Here is a 23,050-nt window from a genome sequence, read left to right on the forward strand (position 1 = left end):
GGATCTTCCCGATTTGGCAGTCTGTTTATTCTGGGGGCGCCTCCCTGCTTTCTTTCAAGTGAGCCTTACCAAGCCTTCAGTTCTGGCCCCAATGCAGTTGTTCTCCATATTTTCCCATTTCGGGAGTATGTAATATATTTATTTGGAAGCAAACAAAACTTACCAAAACTAAATGAAAATTGTAGAACTCCCTCCTAAAACCAAACCTCTTTTCAGAAGCAGGGAAAAGGGAAAGAGGCAGGCAGAAGCATGGGGGTCCTTCATTCCAACAGCACCTGCTCTGCCTGGTTTTACATACTTGCATGAGCATTTTTTACCTCCCCTTCCCTCTCTCATTTCCCAGAAAGGCAGGGACTGCACTGTAAGCAAGGAAGTCCTTGAGAAAACACAAAAGGGTTGAAATGCCTGAGCAGCCATAAACAAACAGATTTGTGTGAAATACCCTCTCTTCTAAGACTCAGAAACTGATTCTCTGTGCAAGCAGAGCAAGCTAATAATATTCCTAGCAGAGATCCAGAATCCACTGCACTGCTCCATTCTCTACCATCTTCCACTGTGCTCTTCACATTATTTTGATTTTTCTATATGCAACAATAAAGTGCAGAGATGGAAGAGCTCTCAGTTCCCGTTTCTTGAAGAACTCTTAGCACAAAGGCAGCAAAACAAAGTTACCTGAATTTTAAAAAACCTGTCAATCTCTCTCTAGCGTATTGATTTTCTCTCTTCACATCTTTTGTAATAGCACTTCTGAATCTCTGCTTTATGGTATCAAACAAAATTAATTAAACTCTACCACAAAAAATTTTCAGAAGCCAAGTTCTTCCCTTCATATACAGATAAGAACCTAACTGAAAGTCGGGACATTCTGAAGTTTTCTGCCATCACCAAATTTGGGACCACACAGGAATATTACATCCCTGTTGGGTTTAAGTTTTCAGGATAGTTTTTTTTTTTTTTTTGCTTTACTTCTGTTCCGCCTGCCTTGTTCATGCATACATCCAGTTTATGATATTCCCAATAATAGCAAGCACTATGGCAAGATTACTTTTCAAGCCATATCTTGAATTACTTTAACTTGTGATGATAAAGTTTTGCAAAAGTAAATGCCTGTTTGCATTCCTCTTTCAGGATCTAAAAGAATCTACTCAAGAGTCAAGTAGAAATGTAATACCCTCTTTTTATTCTCAGAAAACAAAACCCACCAGCTGCAAACTTATTTCCATTCTGGCACAAACTTAATAGAGTAGGTCCCGCATTTTAACAAATCTTATAATGGGAAAGAAGCGTCAATGAAGTTGTAATCAAAAAATTTTGGGAAATAAATGCAAAAACTCTCCATTAACAATAAGCACCTTTATTGACCGTCTTACCATTCAACACTCATTTCATTCAATCTCCTAAATTGCTGAACTATAGTCCAGTTTAGCATTGAAATAAAAGAAAAGGATATTTCTATTTGACTTGTATAAAAACTGTTACACCTGGGTGGCATAGAATTAAAGTACCATTTAAAAAAAGCCATAGACACAAATAATCACTACCTGTGATTTTGAAAATTAAGCCCCATATATTTCAAAGTCAAAATTAACATATACCCTCCATATGATGTTATGCTTGTAAAAATGCCTACAAAAATCTGTTTGTTCAGAAGGCAGAGTGGTTGGAAAGTATTTTCTACTTCACCATTTAACAAGTGACATCACTTCACAAAAACTACTAGGCAGCAAAATATTTCAGACAAATTTCACACATTAGAAAAAACCCTGACACCATATAGCGTCCCAACGATTTCAGTAGGCCAATAGAATTCAGCACAGCAACAGATCTTTGTAGTACAGACTAAAATTCAGCTATGTATTATTTGTTACAATATTTAATTCAATGCTCAGGAAATTTAAAAATCAAAACCACCTAGGAATCTAGTAGTCAGATACTGGTTATTCCCACTTTTTTTTTTTCCTTGCTGTTTTTAGAGTATGCCTTCTAATATCTATGTTAGGAAGGGTATGCTCCTTCCCGGTGTTTAAAACCTCTTCAAAATTTATTAGCAAACTTTCTGAGAAGCGAGAAAATCACCTTTTATAAAGAAGACTTAATTTTTTTTTTCCCCTATCTTCTTCTGACCTTACTATTTAACTTCTACTCAAGACAGTAAGAATAAAATTAACCACAGCTATTTACTGCAAGGACACCAATTTCTATGCCAACATGAATATTTAGGCAAGATCATTTAACTTACCAAGTTAGCATTTGAGTGTAAATTAAATTTCTTCTGAAAGTCCTATACCCTTCACAAGGTAAGTTTTTCAACAGTATTCAAGAAGAAATGAAACTGTCTCAGGAAATAGTAAGAAAAGCTACTGAAATAAGTCCTTCATAACACATGCAAAATAACATTTCCTGGAAAGGCAAAAATCATGTGGTTTTTTTCCTTTAACTTTCGCCTTTCTGCAGGATGGGAAGTTATTCTAATGAGCAAAAAAAATTCATCACTATTACAAAATAGTGTGGTCTCCTCATGTCAGTTAGACTTAAATTCTTTATCAGCATAAAGCATCTGTATGAAAGCTGAGAAAGGGAATTCAGTTTGTAGCAGAAATTCATTTATACCCATGCACAATCTTTTTTTCCGCACAAAAGAAATCCAGTGTGGGAAATAATCCCTTAAAATAAGGCCATTAAAAAAAAAACCAAACCAAAAATAATAAATAGAGCAGGAAAGCCTAAGCAAAGACATACATTACTGCGACAGTGAGTGGCATTGTTAGGAGAGATGAGAGGTTAGACGTCTGTATAACTTCCACATGGCTGAGATCCTGGTTTTCTTGTCTGCTTGGATCATGAGGTTCTCAAAGCAGAAATAGGGATTTATTTTTTTATTCCCCTTCCCTGCCTGTGTGCATCAAAGATATCCAGGATGCAGTAAACATTTCATAAGGCTAATATAACTAAACAGGTCACCAAAAACTTGAGTTTGTTTTGCGAAATAATTTAGACTAAAGAAATGGAATAGCTTGCATCAGAAAGGCAACATACTTCACTCTTAAATCAATAAAAGTTTTTGCTTGGATTCAAGCTTCACATTTCTTACTACACATAACACAACTAGATCCTCCAGCTACATTTTTCCTCCATTAACCATAACTTAGTGGAGAAAGTCTCAGCGTACATCCTAGTTACCAAAGTCTTACTTTGGAAAAAATTTAGTTGTGAAATAGTTGCATACAGGTGAAGGCAGATTTCACACTAAAAGGAGTGTTATTAATTACCATGCAATTTTTTTGTATTCTCTGTTCTGGAGAGAATTTATACATCCCTTCTAAGATGCAAGTGTTCCTGTTAACCAGCATTGGGATGAGAAAAAATACAAGTCTTTTCAACCTTTTTATTACAAGGAGAAAGTCAAATAAGAAACTAAACCAGGTATAATCAAAATTTCAATCTTCCTTCACTGAGGTACTTAACATTCTGAAAACTAATGATTGTATCATTTACTAAATAAATGTATCAACCACATTGAGACATCAAATCATGTAATTCATAAATGTTTTAACAGAGTAAAAGAGAATTAATCATAGTATACACCCAAAAAGTTAGATGATACATTGACATTAATAAGGTTTTTTATGGTTCCAGATGAGCATAAATGACACAAAGTGAAAATTAAAAAGCAATTAAAGGTACATAATAGCTCTTGAAGTTTTACTTCCCTGCAAAACACTTTTTTAGGGACCGAAATCAATGACATCAATAACATAAGGGGAAACAGAGGCTCACCTTAAATCTAATTCACAACTCTACTTTGCTAGTAATCCCAGGAATAATATTTTTTCCACAATACCATGTCCAAGAAGTGTAGCTTTTTTAATGATCTATTTTTCTACAAGTGAACTTTCAAGAAGCACGGTAAACCGAGAAAGGCTCAAGTTTTCTTTTATCTCCTGAACAATTGGGTGCACTATGTAGCAAGTGAGCTCAAGGTAACAAATCCCTTGGAAAAAAAAAAGGAAAGGGGAGGGTGTGAATGTGATGTTCATGAAGGATACAAGCTTGATAGTCCTAAATACCAAGGTCTTCCTTTAATTCATAAGATAATGTGGCACCAGCTCAAGAAAGTAACTATCTCTTCTTAGCCACTCATTGTCATTTGTGATAGCCAGTGTTGCAATACTGACACAGGTCCCTTGGCCTCTCCAAACCAAAATAACTTAACTTGTTTTCAAGACAGACAGCAAGTTCTCATTGTCATGTCTACAGACTGGAGCAGAATTGTAATTATTTTGTTGTACAGTGATACTTAGAAAAGAATAAAACAAATTGGAAGGCCCAACTTGTATCTGGAAGACTCAAAAATGTTTTTGAGCTTTTCTTCATTTGCAGGAACCTTTCATACCTGCTAAGCCAATGCAGAAGTATGTGAACCACAGCCGAGCTTCTTAAAAACAGTCACATTACCTAGGACAACACAGCATCTGCTCAATCCCTAATCACATTTGAAATAAATGTTAAATTAAAGAACAATCTCCTATGATCTGTTTGTGCAATGTCAGACCAACTCTCCATTTCTGAAGTGGAAGCTATTTTTCAAATAACCACCTAACTGAATAAGCTGAGAAAGAACAGAAAATAAAAAAGCAGATGGTGACAATTTCTACACAAGAATCTTTAAGAGCACATACATTTAAGTCCTGATTTTGTTACCCAAACTTTTTGGGTCACTGTCAATCAACATTTCTTGCAGACCATAAGATACCCTTAGAGATCTTTACTGAAAATACTGTAAAGGTGATAGCATTTAGTGACCCACAGTTCGTGAGTCCACCATTTAGCAAAAGTCATCTTAGGAAAGGGAACACGCACAGAATATTATCATTACTGCATGACACTCTTGATATTTTACAACTTCCACAGAACAGTTCGTTCCTTAAGCCCTAGAAATGCCAGAGAACAGTCACTTTGAATTATTTTTACAGCTGGAAATCGGCATTTTTTCAGAATTTAAAATAGCTGTAGGTAAACAGAATTAGCAACGTTTGTTCTGAACAAAGAAGCACATTCTGTTCCCCCTGTCCCCTCCCCAAAACAGAGGCAAAATGCAGTTACTCTTCTCATCACAGCTCCCAGGCCAAGGACAGTGAAGCTTTGTAGATTGCAAATTCCTCCACGCACATGACGCACAGTTATACAATTGAGCAGGGTATCCAGCACAAAAGCATTTACCAAGTGCTGAGAGATTTTACTCAACGTGTGCTTTTCCCATGTACATTAAGAAGAAATTTAAGGTATTATGCTGCACTTAAGATTATGCAATTTTAATGACAACAAAATCAATAACATCAGAAAAAAAAAAGAGAAACAGATTCTGTCCAAGATTTTTTAAGAGATCAGTTGAGAAGAACTGACGCTGGACAAAAAAAATTCTAAAAATCCTTTAAAGTTGTCGGACTTTTTTATCAGTGCTTTTAATATTGACGTCTAACGTCTCTACTTTTTTTGTTAGCCGATCCAGCATATCGTCTTGCTCATCTATTTCTGTCTGCAGACCAAGAGCTAGGTTTTTCAGACGACTCAACCCAGAAGACATCTCATCTGTCAACGAAGAGAGGGACCATAAGGAATCAATGCAGTATAAAGCATACTGTTTAAATGGACACTATCAGGATTCCCTCTTCTCCAAAGCCCTGGATTAGAAAATTTTAGTTACAACTGCTCAAGCCTGAGTGATCTTCTCCAACAGTGGAAGCACCGATACTTTAACACTTCTACCATATTACTACCAGAAATAATCACTTCCTTCTTTTTTCCATTACAAGCTAACTACAAATGCTTAAAACCAAATTGGATCTTTATAAAATGTATAAATGTATAAATGATATACCCTGTAATGCAGTTTTTACTTTTTTTTTAAAAACATATTTTACCGAAAATTGGGCACATCTTTTCTCAGCTCAGTATACACAATATGCTTACTACCTCAATTGTTTTTCTTTAAACTTCATGCAGAGGTATCGTCAATACACTGAAAATTTAAGCAGTTAGTTATTCATCATAGATGGAAAAATCCCATTTGCAGATTTTCTGATTTGGCTACAAGGAAGCTATTTTATTGCATGATTGATTGGTAGAAATGCTTCTAAGGCTAGTAAGTTTTGCACAGCTTGGGAGTAGAACAAATGTGCTTCCACTAACTCTTATGCCTGACTATCTCTCCTTGATCTATTCCTTTCTGATTTCTTTCCAATCTCTTCTTTCTAGGTCAGCTAAACAGTGATACATGTAAGCAAAGAGGCACTTTGTATATATGCTACAGAACAAAGGAAGAGAAAGTCAGCTGAATGGTTTTGGGAAATAATAAAAGAAATGCAGCAAATTCACAAATTAAATATTTAGTGCCTTTCGATTCTTCTATTTTCTGCAAAACATTTCAAAAGCTGCACACAGTTGTAAGTTTTTTGGGTCCAAACTGATGTACAATTTAATATCCAACAAACTGCTAAACAAACTGTTTAACAAACAGTTAAACAACTGTCAGTTAGGTAAGTTGAATGCATCTTTCAATGTAAGTGGTAAGCTTTAGAAAAAGAAGTAGTAAGTATCCATATTGGTATAATCTGGATGTCAATTTGAAGCAGTATTTCCTTATTAATATTACTAGGACCTGCTTAATAAGATTTTTCAGAGTGGATGGGTAAGCCTGCTTGTCCCAGTGATATTCCAGTCAATTTACAGGATGATTCAAAGAGACATTTTTCATATCCTGAATGCAAGTGTTACGGGGTACTTCAGCACCATTTCCTCATGCAAATGACAGAGATTTGCTGGCATGTTCTCATTTGGTAAGAGTCAATAGATGATCTAAGGGGACTCATGCTTTTGGTGTGGGTTTTTTTCCCCTGGCCTCTTTGCTCAGGGACAGTTCAAAATCTAACTATTTCTAAAGCACAAGCATGTTGCAGAAGAGTTGAAGTATTAATGCCAACAGTGTATCAGTTTCTACAGTAGATTTATACTATTCCAGGCATTCTAGCCAGTTTTGTTTCTAGCTGGTTTCACATGAAATGCATTTCTAACTCAGATTTGTTATTAATATTTGCAAGTAGTTGACCCACAGACATCCCACAGCATTCTACCATTCAAATAATGCATGTTCCAATCAAACTTTGGATTCTGCCATGTAGATAGTTTTGAAATGCAGAATACAAGCAAATGATTTTTTTTTAATTATCAAATTTCACATATGAACTAAATGAAAAAGTGCTTGTTGGCAATATATTACTTAGTAATTTTCTCTGGCTTAAGAACCAAAAATTGAAAATTTTATTACATCAAACAGCTTCAATTTTCTCACTTACCTAAGTTGTTATCAATTTTCTGGTGGTAAGCTCGCAAGTGTTGGTTCTTTGGATAGGAATCCCTTTGCACTGAAGAAACTAAATCTGCTCTGCTGAAATCATTGTCTGTTAAGAGTATAAAATACAGAATATTATATAATAAAAAAAGCTAACAAGAAGAGGCTTTAAAGTTTTAGAAGGGGTATTAAAATTAGTCTGACCACAGCTGCCATGTAACCACATAACCTATTAGCAGGAGTATCAAAAGTAGTCCAACACCACTACCTATAGGGCACCCCTCAAGATGAACAGTTATTAAGCTACAATTATTCTCTTTTGGGCTGCCTTTTGTAGTTCTACTAGGTAGTTGAGAGAAAAAAAGAAAAAAAAACAGCCACCCAACCAACACAGCAGGTAGGTTGGTAACTTCTACCCGCAGTTAGCGTTCCCCCAGGTCAAGCCACCAGAGAGTTATTTCTGCCCTCTATGGGACAGACTTTTAATATTATGTGGAGTGGAACGGAGATTAACATTACCAAAAAGCATTTCTTTACTTACAGAACTACAACTATAAAGATACCCTGCTGCTTTCTCACTCTTACTAAACTAAATAATTGAACCTCACTTTAAAAAGAAACAGTTACTTTGTACATAAAGTGATCGCAGAAGTTAACGCATTGTGAGAACGGGGAACAAGATCAAACCCTGTACGCTTCCTTGTGTGAATCAAGTAATGGCTTCAGTATGAAGGGTTATAGTGCATAGTTGAAATAACAAGGAAAACATATCTGAAAACTATGACAAACGATAGTTAAAAAGGAGAACCTCTGAACATATACATTAACATTCTGGCAAACATATGACAAGGCTGCCTGCACATTGTATGGATTCTTGGCTATAGACTCCTCTGTACAAATATAAGCACTGGATGCTTTTAAAGTCTTTAGTGGATATAGCATAAATCCCCCACAGGAAGGGCTAAACAAAATCTGTATCCAAGTAAAAAAATTTCACATCTTAAGTATAGGTATAAAGAGTTTTAGGGAAAACAATTCCCTAGAATTTAAAGCCATGAAGGCCAGGATACAAATCTCCAGGCGTTGCAGCAATGTTAGTCAGCAGCTGGGCAGGCTGAAGGGTCTCTGCCTTCACCACTGTGCGAGTTTGCCGCGCGTTGATGATAGACATTCAGTAAAATAAAGTTAACAAACCTGAATTATCTAGCTTCCTTAAATTTGGATGACTTTCCTGGTATTTTGACTCTTGTTCTTTACTAGACACCATTGCTTCTTTTAATCTAGTAATAAAGAGAATAAAAAGAGAACATTCCTATGGACCACAGGCCTCATTCTGAATCTGTTAAACAAGAACAGGTATCAAATTTATACAAGAACAACAAATTTGTTAGACCTGATCCAAAATGTTCCTTTAAAATGAACAAATTAGCATTTGTCTTCAGTGAAAGCAGAACTGGTCGCTTTAGGGCTGAAAATAGCGTATGGAAACTTTGATATCAAACCCAAAACTGTATCTTCTGTCTTGGAGGCAACCTATTCCTTTCCTCTAGTGGAGGACGGAGGGGGAAGGGACGGAGGAAATCAATCCATGCAGCATTACCAGGCTTTACATAAATTTCTCAACTGCAGAGAGATAAGTACTGTACAACACAGTAATTTCACAGAAATTAATTTTTATTTACAGCTTTTAATAGAAGCTAGAGAAATACACATAATATTTAACTGGAAGCATGTCAATGCTACAAATCATGATTTCCTGATAAGACGGAAGTAAGCATGATAATTCAGAAAACTCTGAAGAATTACTTGCATAATGTTGTGTAATTGTTTGAACTAACTTCCCACAAATACAAAGTTATTCTTACCACTACAAATAAAAATAAAAATATTTTTCTCAGAGTTAAAGGAAAAAGGGAGCTAGACACCATCTCAGGAGTTCACTTGACAGAATCAACAGATCTTTTAAATTCTGATTTTCGGGTGACATTTCAGAGATGCTGTGAGAGATAAGTCCCAAGTAAAACATTTATTTTACTTACCTCGTGTTAGCATAATATTCAGGGGTTCCATTCTGCTCTGGCTTGCTCTCTGGAGGTTTGGCTTTGAAGTAGTTTACCAAGCCCCCCCAAACACTCTTAATGCTATTTATGTGCCTTTGACTAGTCTTCAAGTCCTGGTCCATTTTATCTACCATCTGTTCTGTGCGCTTCAGTGCCTCTCCTTGACGTACAAGCTCCTAACAGATATTGACAGAAAAGAAAAAGCTAGTAAAGCCAAGATAAACTGAAACATCAAACATTTTTAACAGACATGCTAAAGAAAAATAACATCTGTGTAGATTATTTCTAAAGGCATACAGCTTTTTTCCTCACTCCTCTTCCTCCAGGGCATTTCAATCAAGAGTTGCTAGTCAGCCATAGCATTTACCAGCTGTAACACCCTCATCACTATGCAATACCAGTTTCCTGACACCTACTGCAAACAGGATCCAGGAATTTTCTGTATTGGCCTTTTGTCAGGTTGACATTTGTTCTGTTCTTGATGGAACAAGCATGGCATCAGATGGGTGATGTAGTGAAAATGCAAACGTTTATAGCAGGGAATAGTTCACAACTATTTCTAATTGTGAATGACACCTTCATTGGGAAGGGATACTATTTTCACATTACTGGGATGTTCCTGATAATTCAGAAACAAAATAACCAAAGGAAATAAACGCAAATAGAATTTTCCCATACTGCAGGAATAATCTTTTAGCTAATACTAACAGTGCAGGATTTAGAAATTTTGATATATACAATTATGTTATTTTCTAATTCAGCAGCACAAACACTATTCCAAAGTAATCCAAAGATTAATTCTGGCAGGAAAGTTGCCTGCAGCTAACACTAGTGCAAAACAAAGAACTTGTATTCATATTCTCTTTAAACTTTGGGGAATCCTAGTTGCATATTCTTTTTTTCCCCTCAATAAAGCAGCAAACACATACGATTCAAGTCTTATCACGAGCTTTGCGTTAAGCCTAAATTCTTGATTCTTCAGTTGTGCTTTTCTGGACAAACAAATCACGAGTCCACAAGTTTGCAGAAGCACCACCGAGAACCCTCTTCAGCAGAAGAACCTACTGCAGCTTGTGGATGCTCTCGGGTTAATTTAGGCAACCACATCACTAACGTCCACGGAAACATCCCATTAGCAGGTGACACAATGGACAAGATCTTTATAAGCGATGTCCCTCTTCTGAAACAAGGCCAGAAGAATGAAGGAAATGATTAATCGGGATGAAGCGAGCACATCACAAACAACTAACAGGGCAGGCTCTTCATTTAATCAAGAGAACTGCTGAAAACTTTTTAGTGAGATAAAACTAGGCACAAATGCCATTAATAAGACTTAGTAGCAACTGTTAAAAGCAGCTGAAAACACCGCCGAGTCCTAGTCTCAGTATTACACAGGTAGAGAGGATCTAACTGGGATTTTTTCCTCAAAAAACAAACCGCCTCCACCCAGTCAGTCTGCAGTAACACAAAGACATACGTTGTCTCCGAAACACTGAATATCTCTAAAAAGAGATGTTTTGGGAGTCTTTCGGGGCGAAAAGGGAAACCAAGACACCCCTCCCGGAGGTTTAAGCCGGACAGGCCCGGCGGGAGGCGGCAGGCGCAGGGCAGTCCCTCGGCGCCGGCGGCCGGTACGTCGCAACCGCCCCAGGGGGAGAAGGCTCCGTTCGCTCCCCCTCCCCCGAGCTGCGCTGCCCCGCGGGGTCGCGACCCACCTCGGAGGCGGCCACGCCGATCCGCTCGGACTCGTAGAGGAGCGAGAGGGAGCGGGCGGTGCTGTCGGCGGTGGCGGCGGAGCGACGCAGCACCTCCTGCTGCAGGTACCGCTGCCGCTCGGCGCCGCCCGCCTCCCCGCTGCCCCTCGCCGGCCACGCCGCCGCCTCCTCCTCCTCGTCCGCGGCGAAGGGGTTGTAGCTCCTCGGGAGGGCCGACATGGTGCCGCCGACAGCAGGTGGCGAAGGAAGCGTCCGCGGTGAGCGCCTCGGGGAGGCGGCGCCCTCAGCCCTCGCTCCTCACAGAGGCCAAGACAAACCGGGCCGGGCCTGCCCCGCGTTCGCCGCCGAGCCCCCGCCGCAAGGCCGCGGGCCGCTCGCTCCTTCCGCCCACAGGCGGCCGCCACCGCGCGCCGGGCGGAACCACCGCGCCCCCCCCAGGGCGGGGCGAGCGCGCCGGAGCGCCGCTGAGGGATAGGCGGTTGCTGGGAGGGACCACCGCGGCGGCGGGGGGGGTGGTTGGGCTGGGCGCGCCCGTTTGTAAAGCGGTGGGGGGAAACTGGGGGCGGGCGGTGCGTCGGGGAGGGGGGGCAGGGCACCCGCCGGCAGTGAAGCCGCTGCGGGCGCTGCCATCTTTATGATGTGATTGGTGTTCCGTGATCCCGCGGGAGGTGGTGGTCTCGCGAGAGGGGGCGGGGCGGGCCGGGGCGGGCTGGCCGGTGGGCGAGCGGCCCCTTGCAGTCCCCCGCAACATGGCGGCCGCGGCTGTTGCGGCGGCCGCGGCGGCTGCTGCGACGGCGGCGGCGGCGGCGGCGGCGACCACCACTGCGGCGACGGCCGCGGCTCCCTCCGCGGGCGCGGGGCGGGGGAGCAGCGCGGGCACCGCGCGCGGCTTCTACTTCAACACGGTGCTGTCACTAGCGCGGTCGCTGGCGGTGCAGAGCCCGGCGCCGCTGGAGAAGGTGAGGGGCGTCCCGCGCGGCTGCGTGTGTGGAAGAGGTCGTCACGCGTGGGGGGCTGCGTCTGTGGGGACCGTGGGAGTGTCACGTGTGGGGCTGCGTCTGTGGGGGTGGTGGGAGGGGTCGTCTCGCGTAGGGGCTGCGTCTGTGGGGACTCGGGTTGTCACGCGTGGGAGCGGCGTGTGTGGGGGGCGGAGGGGCGTCATACGAGTGGGGGTTGCCTGTCTGTGTGTGTGTACGTCACGCGGGTGGAGTCTGCGTGGACGGGTTCGGCATCATGGGTGCCGTGGCGGGGGGGCATGGGGCCCTTCCTGTGGAGAATATTAGGGCCGCGTGGGTGGGGAGCGTGGCGGGTCATGGCCGTGTGTGAGCTGGGGATGTCCGGGCCGCCTCGGTTGGCCCTGTCATGCGTGGGGACCTGTGGCGCGGGTGGGAATTGGGTCACAGCCAGCGTGTGTGCTCGCGGGTGGGTTTATGGCCTGGCCCCGCGGGGGTTGTGGCCGTGCCCGGGCCTGGCGTGTCCGCCTGTGCCCAGGAGGATGCTGCCCTCAGGCAGGAGCTGTGCTGTGGCCGTGGGAGTGGGCTCCGGCATGCCAGCTGTGTCTGTGTGCGCGTGGGGGCTGCTGGGCCCACGGGATGCTCGCGTGGCCCATCTTGACCCAAAACCACCGTCGCGGCGGGAGGCATCGGCACAGCAGCTGCGGCACCCTCGGAGCAGCCCTCCGTGTCCTTGCGAGGAACGTGGGTCCTCACAGCGGCTGCGCGTCCCTGAAATTTGTGGAACATGGTTTTGTAGGCATAATTAGTCTCAGCCTAATTAGGGCTGGTTGCTTTACTCCACGTATCTGGTTAAATCCAATACAATAAGCTCAAGGTAAAATCTGCCTGGTTGAGATAAACCTCTACTGAATGTAAAACCAGACGGGGGGAGCTCCGGCTGGGCAGTTCCCCTCGTGGGTCTCCACTGCCGGCACGGAGCGGCTGGCCTGGTCAAGTGTTGTGCTGCTGCGGGGAGGAGAGCTGGGCAGCCTGGTGTTTCGGGAGTTGGCTTCTCTGAGCACGAAGTGATTGAACTTCTAAATTGCCTCGTGCAATAACAAAAGATGACTAAATTGTTAAAATGCACAGCTCAGTGCTGATGAAAACTATAGTGCTCGTTCTTGGCCAGCTGTTGCAGACTTCTTGTCTTAGTTCTTGTTTGGGAAATCTACCATTGGTCTGACAGCCAACTGTGAATAATTTTTTTAAGCCTTGCTGTTGGTTCACTAATATCCAGGGATTTTTTTTTTTTTTTTAGTTTGAGAGACTACAGGAGGAGTTAAATGATATTAAAAGTTCATATCTAGCTAAAGTTATTCACTCATGTTATTGCAAATATTAACCTGATGTGGGACACATGCATCAGAAGTTATTTTCCAAAGTTCGTATTTCCTCTGCTGTATTTTATGTTGAGCAAGAGGATTATTTTTGTTGTGTTACAGGTCTTGTAATTATGAGGTCTGGCAGTTTAAGGACTAGAATCTTAAATTCCACTGAGCATCCAGTAAATTCTTCTAATCCTTTAGGGAAATAGTTTCTTGGTTTAGAAATTTCAAGGCGGCATGTTTAAATAGAGCGATCTAAATAGGAAGTAAGTTGACATTCAAACATAAGTATTTATTATGACAGTCCTTTTTAGGTAATATTTATGAACATCAAGGAGATTTGTAAAAAGACAATATGCTTGTTGCATTTTCCCTTTCTTAACAGTTCCATAGGAAAACAAAGTATTTGGGAGATTTTATATATTCTTTAGATCTGTGTTTGCTGGGTATGGAGTGAAGTAACAGGTAAGTAATGAGAAAATAACAGTTCTGGAAACTGAATCTGTTATGTTAAAAGGATTTGAGCAAAAGTCATACTCAGCTAGGTAACAGTTTATTGTTCAGTGCTGTATATGAAGAAGGCATTGGTGCAGCTGTAACCAAAGCAGCATCCACCCAGTTTTTGTTTACAGGAGTTGAATAAATATGATATATGTGCCTGCTGCATATTTCTTGCACATCCAAAACACCCAGTGAATTAGTGGAAGGAGGGCTTTGTTGCACCAGGGATGCAGGAATGAGCTCTGTAAATGTGATGCTCTGGAAAGTTTCAGAAATTCTCTTGAGATGTGAAAACAAACAAACAAACAGCTTGACCAAGTGTTGAAGAAAACTTTTAAATCGACCTGTGTTGTAATAAAAATGTTTGACATCTACTTGAGGTTTTTCTGTCTTTTTCTAGTTTGTCATTCATCACTCTTTCCTAACCCTTAGATGCTCTCATTAAGATTGATGATTAAAGGAGGGCAGCGTGGCCATCTGTCTTCCAGAAGATGGAAAGACTTCTGTCCACTTCAAACACAGGAGATCTGAATGAGTCTTGAAAACCACAGCCTGTCAGCTCGTTTCTCTGCTGTGAAAGTACTAGCAATTGTATTAGTGCTACCCAGGCCTGTTGCTTGGCGTGCTCTTGGGCGTGGACGTGACGAGCTCTGCTCCGTAAAAGAGAAGCTGGGAGCTATTTGCATTGCTTTGCCGAGGTCTACTGGTGGATCTTTGAAGGACAGTTTTAACACATGTACTGTTGTTCCCTTGGATTGTTTTGACACTTTCGGTCTTGTTCCACTGTTCTTTGCCTCTGCTGTTTTTCAGGTACAAAAACTGCTCTGTATGTGTCCAGTGGATTTCCATGGGGTTTTCCAGTTAGATGAACGTCGCAGAGATGCTGTTATTGCTTTAGGAATCTTTCTAATTGAATCTGACCTTCAGGTATTTTTCCCACTTAGGCTAACTCTATTTAACTTGAAATATTTTGGCTTAATTCAAATGTAGTTGTTGAATGAATGAAAAGTTGGTATTTACCATCCATAAAAATAAATTAAAATATCAGAGATAACAGATGGATGCAGGCAGGAGATCACAAGGAAACAATGACAGTACTGACGAGTGTGATAGACAGTAGTCATGGCACTGCCACAGCCAAACTGCTGTCGCGTTTTTTGGTCATCGTAGCTTAAGGAGAGAAGGGAAAGGCTATTCAGGAGGATTTGCTCAAACCGTATGTGTCATTGCGTGTTCTTCTCCACATGCTTCTAAATGACAGGTATGTTCCACCATATTCCTGAACGTCAGGTTTGTAATAGGCGTTTTCATGCCTGGCAGTAGCCAGGATAAAAAGACAAACAGTGCACATAGGCTGCATTGTATACGAACATCCCTTTTGTGTCTGTCAGCCTGTTTATGACAAGCTGGTTCTCTTCCCTTCGAACTCTGGGCATGGTATTGTTCCGTGCAGAGGAAAGGAAGGATATACTGAGTCCTAGGTCCTAAAGTCATTAGACCTCACTTTAAGTTGTTTAATGTTGCTAGGGTTTGCATCAGGCCCGAATTTCCTCCTATTTAGTATCTATTTACTATGCTATAGCTTGCATGCATATTATTAAAGTTGTCCTTTTTGCGTTTTTTGTAGTACGAAGTTTAAATAAGGCAGCTGTATTCATGTTTCGTAGCATTTTTATGATGTTTTCAAAGCCAGCAGTTAGTATTAATTAGTCCAATTCTATGAGGAAGCAAAGTGCTATCCTTTGATTTGCAGATTAGGAAGCTGAAGCGTTACACAGATGTGTTAAGTGACTTGCAAGGCCATGGGATGGATCACATGTACTGAATTGGGACTGGCACTCTGAATTTCTAGCTGCCTTAAAATTATTTTGTGATCTTGCTGTAAACTAATAAATTGTTTGGGGTTAATTACTATTCCGGAACTTTTTTCTCCGACTTTTATGGAGAATGAACTGTTGCCTAGAATGAAAGGATTGGATTTATAGTACTCAATTGGTTTACTTTCATTTGCTTGTGTTGAAATCAATTTTGCAACATTCAAGAAGCCTGTGGAGTAATCATTAGAAGTGAGTTCTGTGTGTGGTTAATGTAGTTTTCCCATATCTCTAAAATAGCTTGAGATGATATGGTTCAGGTTTTCTTCTCCATTTTAAATAGTGTTTTCCTCTTTAGCACAAAGATAATGTGGTTCCTTACCTCCTCCGACTTCTGAAGGGTCTTCCCAAAGTCCAGTGGATAGAAGAAAGCAATGCACGGAAAGGCAGAGGTGATGTTTGGATTTTTTTGATCATTCTCATGGAATGCCAGCCAGGAAATAGATATAACAAAGGTTATTCAGGACATGGTACAAGGGGAGGTGATAGGTCCTGCTAGGTTCTTAGCTCCTGACTCAACAGCCTTTAATATTGATTTTTTTTTTTTTTAGAAGCAAAGAGGAAGTTGAATAGTTCCCAGCTTTCTTGTTTGACTGTTTTGTGATAAATTGCACTTTCCAAATATTCTACGCTCAATGTATTTTGTTACTAAATTGGAGAAGATTGTGTAGTAGTTAGAGCAGGAGAGTGGAACCTGAGATTTGTATGCTCTACTTTTAGCTTTGATGCTTGGTTGCTATTTAAACTATTTCAGTTCTTGCTCTCTTAATATCTCTTAAAATTAATATAAGAATACTTTCTCACATGGGGTATTATAAAATTTAATTTTTTTTTTCAATTACTTGAAAACCTGGTAAAGTTTTTAATTATTAAAATTATTCTTTTAACATTTCATGCTGAAATTGTGATGGTTAGAGTGTACTTCTAAATTTTGTATGTAATACTGTATTTTTCTACAGTCTATCTCAGAACTGTATGACATGGGAATCACTTATGTCGTCTTCTTGCTTTGTTATTATTTGCTCTTTCTATGTTGATTCTCCCTAACAATGCTAAGTGGCTTATTTTCTGTCCGTTACTTTGCAGGCTTGCTTCCAGTTGCAGAAAACTTCAGCTTCTGCTTGGTAACATTGTTATCAGACGTTGCTTACAGGGATGCGTCTCTCAGAGAGCAGGTAGAGTTTATTTTAAGTTTGTGCTGATGTAGAGCCCAATTCTCCAATGCTGCAGTACTGACAAATGTCTAGAGAAGAGTACACCACAGCTGCTTTCTTTCTTGCAAAGGGATTGATTGCTTTAACGTGTACTGGTGCATTATTTTGCTTGTGTTAATTAATAGTCAGGTACTTAGAAGATATTCATAAGTCTGCTGTTACTTCCAGGTGTCAAAGGCTTGTCACTCACTGAGCCCAGAGTTTTAGAATTCGGGTGTTGATACTGAAATTAGGACTGCTGCAGTTTTATTCTGCTAGTACATACCAGCTAACTGCAGACTTTACAAAAGAAGCTGTAAGCTGAGTGAGGGCAATATACTTTTTCATTCACATAGCATTAAAAAAATCTTGTTTACAGAGGTAAAACAGAGGTGCTTACGATAATTTGCAAGTTGTAGTTTGCTTGCTATTTGCAAGTTTCATTTGTGTTGTAGTGATCTAATATAAGATAATAAGATCTCTTTACCAAAAGGTATTTTTTTAATGTCTGTCTTGATTACTTTAGATTTTGGATGCAATTCTACAAGTAATGCAGTTCCTGTTGGGAATGTGCCAGACCCCGCAAATGCATGATAAAGGTACTACTAAAATAACTCTTTATATTGTTGCTATACTTGTAACTCCTGTCCTCTGAACTTCTCTTGTGTTTTCTAATTATCAGGATCACTCCTGAAAAGTGAGAAGCTTTTTCTTCCGACTTCTCTTAGCTCTGTTTGTTGCAGACTGGTAAATACGGAAGCAAGAGAAGTGTATTAATTTGTGATACCTTCATGGTTTTTCCTCTACTTGCACAAATAAGTCTTTGCAAAGCACATTAGGCTGGAACATGTTAGTGAAGTGGTAGCAAAACCGTGAAGAGGAAGTTCTAACTAACTGTTAATATACTGTTATATGTGTGTTTCTTTTCCAGAATATTTATGCAAGTATGCAGTGCCCTGCCTGATAGGAATTTCTCGAGCCTTTGGTCGCTACAGCAATTCAGAGGAGGCTCTCCTTTCAAAGCTTTTTCCAAAAATTCCCCCGCATTCCCTGAGAGTTCCAGAAGAGCTTGAAGGAATTCGCCGGCGATCCTTTAATGATTTCAGATCAATTCTTCCCAGTTCTCTACTCACTGTTTGCCAAGAAGGAACACTGAAGAGAAAGGCTAGCAGCGTATCTAGCATCTCACAGGTTTGTATGACTTGCTCTGTGTTGGAGTCAGTGCTTAGATGATTTCGTGGTTTTGGTGGAGTTAAGATCGCATTAAGCTTGGATATGCACACAGTCTCTTAACACATTATTCGACCAGATACAGAGACCTTTATTTTGGTTCTGCAACTGAATTTCAAAATAATTTTGTAGTTTCTGAGCTACAGAATCATCAGTGACAGTTAAACTAACAACTCTACTAATAAGTCTTCACATGGAACAATTGGCAAATCCTATTCCTTGTGTTATTCTAATGAAAAAGCATGGTAATGTATATCTGCGAATTTGGGAAGCTGGCACTTAATGGCTAAAGTTTTCAGAAGTGCTGAGGATACATGAGCTCTCACTGGTTTCACCAGGAGGTGTGGATGTTCATTGTCTTAGGGGAGGAATGGATTCAGATGCTGGTTTTGAAACCACAGATTGTTACTAGCATAGTTTCATACAGTACAGGAGTCATCATTCTGATCTCTTCCCTTTAGTCCAAAAGCATTGAACTAGCTTTTTTTGACTTCCCATTTTTGGTTGGAATTGAGCCTGGCAATACGTAGTTCCTGTTAGTTTTGCTTGAAGCTGTGTTTCGTTATAAAGTGTATGAACCATTCTCTCGAAGATTTTTCAATGTTTTATAAATAGTTTTTAAATTATGGCATGTGTGTGACGTTTCAGGTTAGTCCTGAACGTGGAATTCCCCCTCCCAGCTCTCCTGGAGGATCTGCAATTCATTACTTTGAAGGTAAATTATTTTGCAGAGGAACAGTGTGTGATTTGGGGATTTTGTTGCTATTTATAGAAAATTGAAAACCAAAATCATGTTGACCCCTTTCTCTGCCCTCTAGAATTCTTACAGTAATTCTCTGGCCACATGCCTGCTGGGATTCTGAAAAAATTTGGGGTATAAAGACAGTAGGAAGTTATTACTAACACCAGTGGTTTCCAGACTCAATTGTTTCTGGCAGGCTTCCGAGAGAGACCTGATTTCCTTACTGCTAGGCTGTGCCTAGTACTGAAGAGCTTAATTCAACTAGGCCAAAAATATTTCAGGAGATTAGGCTGAGTAACTTTGAGAAACAAGTGTTAATATTGTGCCTCGCTATACAATTAAATGGTTGGACTAGGGTCTGGAATTTTGAGACCTTTGTGGCACATTGTGTAAATCTAAAACAACTGCCCCATTTGAAGTAAATGTGATATAGGTCATTGTGTAAGACTTAGTAATTTGCTGAAGTGAGAAATAATAAAGGAGACTTGCTCACTAATGTGAGTGCTCCCTAATGTGTATTAATTAATGTATCACAAAAGGCAGAAACGTGAAAAATTTTCATGAATTAATATACAAACTCTTAACCACTGAGTTTTGGTAGAGCTCTAGCTGTGAGTTCTGTGTCAAAGCAGGGCGTAAAAATAAACTGTCTTTCATGAATCAAGTGGAGGACTAGCTCTGCATCTGAGGCATTTTGGTGTCTCTGGTTTTGTCTGGGCCTTTGAGGTTTTTAACAGTTTGGGCATTCTCTGTTTCTGGGTCATTCTCCTCTCTCGAGCCCTGGCTTAAATTAATTTCTTCCACATTACTTTTCTTTTTCCTTCATGTTACTATTTGTAGAGGCATCTGTCTTCCTCAATCATATCATGGGATTGCAGGGTAATTCAAATATCATTTTTAAATTGCCAAGTAGGAGGAGACCCGTTTGTTTTCTGTCTACCCTGTTGGAACAACGTATACTTCTTCAATTTTATGGTCTTCATGTTTTGAATTTACAAAAAAAAAAAAAACACACTGCAGGTTAGAGAGAGACTATAGTAGTAGAACAAAAATAATCTTAATTAAAACTATAGGTGGATAGTGGACAACTTTGTAAAAATTTCAGAATCATTTTAATTGTGTCTCTAGTAGAGTTATGATTATTCTAATCAGGATTTTATTTTCAATACTAACTTCTACCAGATATTTCAGATATAGGCAGCCCTTGTATTAATATTGATAATATAGTTTGTGATAGTCTTACTTTCTGAAGAAGATGAGTAATGACCTTGGTTTTATTCTGGCCAAGGCTAACGGTTTAGAAAAAAGGACTGAAAACATTTTTTTTTATATTGTCAATAAATAGTGTTGCTTGAAAGCCTATTAATCACAGGAACATTACTTTAGCACAGGCAGCTGAGTACTTTAAAAAGGCAGAGATGTAATTTCTAAAGCGGAAACAGTGCCAAAAGCAGTATACTTAGCAAGTTGTTTGCTTAATAGAGTACTTGGATCGGAAAAATAATTTGATTTCTCTTTGCTTTCAAATTGCAGTAGTGAATTGGTGGAATTTTAAGATGAAAGCTGTGCCAGGAGTTCATTTGATCTAATACAGGGGAAAACCTTGCAAGATAGTTTTGACTTAACCTGTTCTTTGCACCTCGATGCTTTTGAACAAAATGGCATTTACAAATGTTTTCGGGTAAATGTACATCAGTAGTATCGGAAGACTTCTTGTCAGCAGTGTCTCTGACATGGACACAAGTCATTGAAGTGAATTTTTCCATTGTAATTGTAAACTTCTAATAAACAAATGTATTTTTCTCGTGATAGTTTTCTGTCTTGATTTACCAGTAGATTTGCTGAAATGCGCCTCTTGATAGCTTGCAAGTTAAAGACTCTACCTGTGTTGGAAATAACTCTTTAGTAGTGACTAAATATTACCATTAAAAAAAGTTTATATATTCTCTCTCTCCTTATTTCTATTATTTTTTCTGATCAGGTTCCTATCTCCCTGATGGAAGCGCACTGGATCCTGATTATTACTTCTCTACAATCAGCTCCAGCTTTTCAGTTTCTCCTCTCTTCAATGGCATTAACAATAAAGAGTTTTACATCCCACTGGAAACGCTCCGTCAGCTGTTGAACATGGTATGTGATGGGTTCTTCTGAAGGCTGCAGTGAGATTGCATTCTAGATATTCGTGCTAGAAAAAGATGCAGTTTAAGCTTAAGCTTTTAGAATTGCAAATAAAAAGACGGTGTTTGTCTCTCGAGCTTTGTGTAACGTTATTTTTATGGCATTTAACATCATGCTTCAGTAGTATTCCTAAAAAGCTCTCATATGAACCATGAAGAATTGGGAAAATCAAATAAGTTTATGTCCACTTCTTCCTGTTCGAGTCTTGCAGACCACATGAGTTGAGGTAACTTACATACTGCTTGTTGCTGAAATAGAAGATTGGGTTTTGCTGTGAGAATGAGACCCTTTTCTAGAAGGGTTTAGTTGCTGGGAATTCACACAAGTGACAGAAACTAATTTCATCTGACACTTTGCAGTCAAGTAACTTGTGTTTTCTGTGCATGGGCAAAATTGCATTGTCTTCCTATCTAGAGTCATGAACAGGGAACATCCTTCTTCAATTTTTTTTTTTTCCCTCCATAGGTAAAACAGATCGTTGAGGATTCTCTGCTAAAGACGTTAGATGCAGTTGTAGCTGAAGTTGCAGAGGTATGTTTTTAAATTCCTTTTCTAATGACTTGAATACTTTATTTTTTTGTCTTAATAATTAATACTTGGAAAATAAGCCTTTTACCTATATAAGGTATGCCTTCTCTTTGCAAAACGATACTAATTTCCCGTATGAACAGTTCTTTCAGTGGTCTAAATCTAGCCTTGGACTGTGTAAAAATGGGAGGGTGAAGGGGAAATGTTTTTCACTAACATAGAAGGAAATAGTTATTCTCTTAAAAAATGAACCATTTTCTTACTTTAGCTCTGTTATCCTTCTGAATTACAGCATTGGTTGCCCAGAACTGGTTTACTGTAGACTAAGGTCTTTATTGCATATTACAGTAGCATTGTCTTTTTTCATGTAGATAAAATGTGTTCGTCGTTTTCTTTTTCTGGTTTGAAAATCACTGCTGCCCTTTGAGGTGTCATTTCTACCAGTTTAATAGTGTTACACTTTGTGGACCTTTACTTTCAGAGGTGGCGTACTTGTTTCCGTAGGTCTGTGAGTCCTTGTTCTCTCCTTCCCTGGGTGCGGTTCTGTAACAGCCTCCGCCACGTTTTATGGAGTCAACCTCATCTCCTCGGGGGCGTAAAGCTGTGTTGAAAAGAGTATGCGTTCAGTTGTGTGGGAAAATGACTTTGCTGTTCTCCCCAGCCTTCCTTCGAGTGCTGCCGTATTTGAAATGTGGGCCTCAGTGGAGACAGCTTCAGTTTTTCTTTTTGCTGTCTCAGTAAAATTATATGTTTGAATCCTCCTTTTATTTTTTTATTTTAACACTGTTAGAGAGAACATATTCGTGCTCTTCAAATTGAAAGAGTGACTGAATCTTATTTAATGCACTGAATGGCTGTACTTTTTCTTTTGATAAAAGTGCGGAGGGAAGCTGTGAGGTTACTTCTGGTACCTGTTTTAAATGCTTGTTTATGTTGTGGAGGAAAACAATCATGTGACTGGAACAAGAAGATTTATTTATCCATACAATGGAAAATACTTACTTTTGAATCTAGCAGGTTGCTTTTTTTCTCTTTCAGACGGGTGCTAATACAGATCTCTATTACAAAGCATTCAGTGACCCTCTTTATCTTGCTCAGTTTAAAATGCTGAGAGACACATTATACTATATGAAAGGTATAGTATTTGTATTTTTTTTAATTTATCCTTCATTATGTTTAGGATCCAAAGTGTTGTCTGCATTGTATTGAGTGCTTGAACATAGGGGTTTGCATTTCCTGGGAACTCCACGTATGCTTTAAAATTTGCATTTTGAAATGTTTTTATATAAAAAAGGTGCTATAGAAATAGGAAAAAAAATATTTTGAGCACCGCTAGAAGGATTAACAGATGGCATTTCAAT

General features: G+C 39.9%; 2 protein-coding genes across 5 annotated transcripts in view; one reads left to right on the top strand and one right to left on the bottom strand.

Moving 5' to 3' along the window:
* Positions 1 to 1,338: 1,338 nt before the first annotated feature.
* SNAP29 (synaptosome associated protein 29) lies at positions 1,339 to 11,610 on the bottom strand. Of its 2 annotated transcripts, none has more exons than XM_075167955.1 (5): positions 11,124 to 11,610; positions 9,388 to 9,584; positions 8,543 to 8,628; positions 7,353 to 7,457; positions 1,339 to 4,455 (listed from the first exon to the last, which is right to left on the bottom strand). In XM_075167955.1, exons 1-5 carry the CDS (start codon positions 11,340 to 11,342, stop codon positions 4,397 to 4,399), a joined length of 666 nt encoding a protein of 221 aa, XP_075024056.1. In that variant the 5' UTR covers positions 11,343 to 11,610; the 3' UTR covers positions 1,339 to 4,396. The 2 variants fall into 2 exon arrangements, with proteins under 2 accessions (XP_075024056.1, XP_075024055.1); XM_075167954.1 differs by having other exon boundaries at positions 1,339 to 5,589; positions 11,124 to 11,601.
* Positions 11,611 to 11,840: 230 nt separating this feature from the next.
* Positions 11,841 to 23,050, top strand: part of PI4KA (phosphatidylinositol 4-kinase alpha) — a 64,679-nt gene continuing 53,469 nt past the window's right edge. For all 3 annotated transcript variants that reach the window (XR_012676486.1, XM_075167956.1, XM_075167957.1), the window contains exons 1-10: positions 11,841 to 12,082; positions 14,755 to 14,871; positions 16,117 to 16,210; positions 16,905 to 16,993; positions 17,538 to 17,610; positions 17,943 to 18,202; positions 18,890 to 18,956; positions 20,965 to 21,113; positions 21,627 to 21,692; positions 22,728 to 22,824. Coding sequence is in view for 2 of the 3 variants with exons in the window: in XM_075167956.1 (XP_075024057.1) it covers positions 11,873 to 12,082; positions 14,755 to 14,871; positions 16,117 to 16,210; positions 16,905 to 16,993; positions 17,538 to 17,610; positions 17,943 to 18,202; positions 18,890 to 18,956; positions 20,965 to 21,113; positions 21,627 to 21,692; positions 22,728 to 22,824 (1,222 nt within the window). In the remaining variant the exon portion in view is untranslated. The remainder of the gene's footprint in view (positions 12,083 to 14,754; positions 14,872 to 16,116; positions 16,211 to 16,904; positions 16,994 to 17,537; positions 17,611 to 17,942; positions 18,203 to 18,889; positions 18,957 to 20,964; positions 21,114 to 21,626; positions 21,693 to 22,727; positions 22,825 to 23,050) is intronic.

Source organism: Calonectris borealis, chromosome 18, assembly GCF_964195595.1.
Source record: "Calonectris borealis chromosome 18, bCalBor7.hap1.2, whole genome shotgun sequence".
In the NCBI taxonomy this organism is placed as follows: Eukaryota; Metazoa; Chordata; class Aves; order Procellariiformes; family Procellariidae; genus Calonectris; species Calonectris borealis.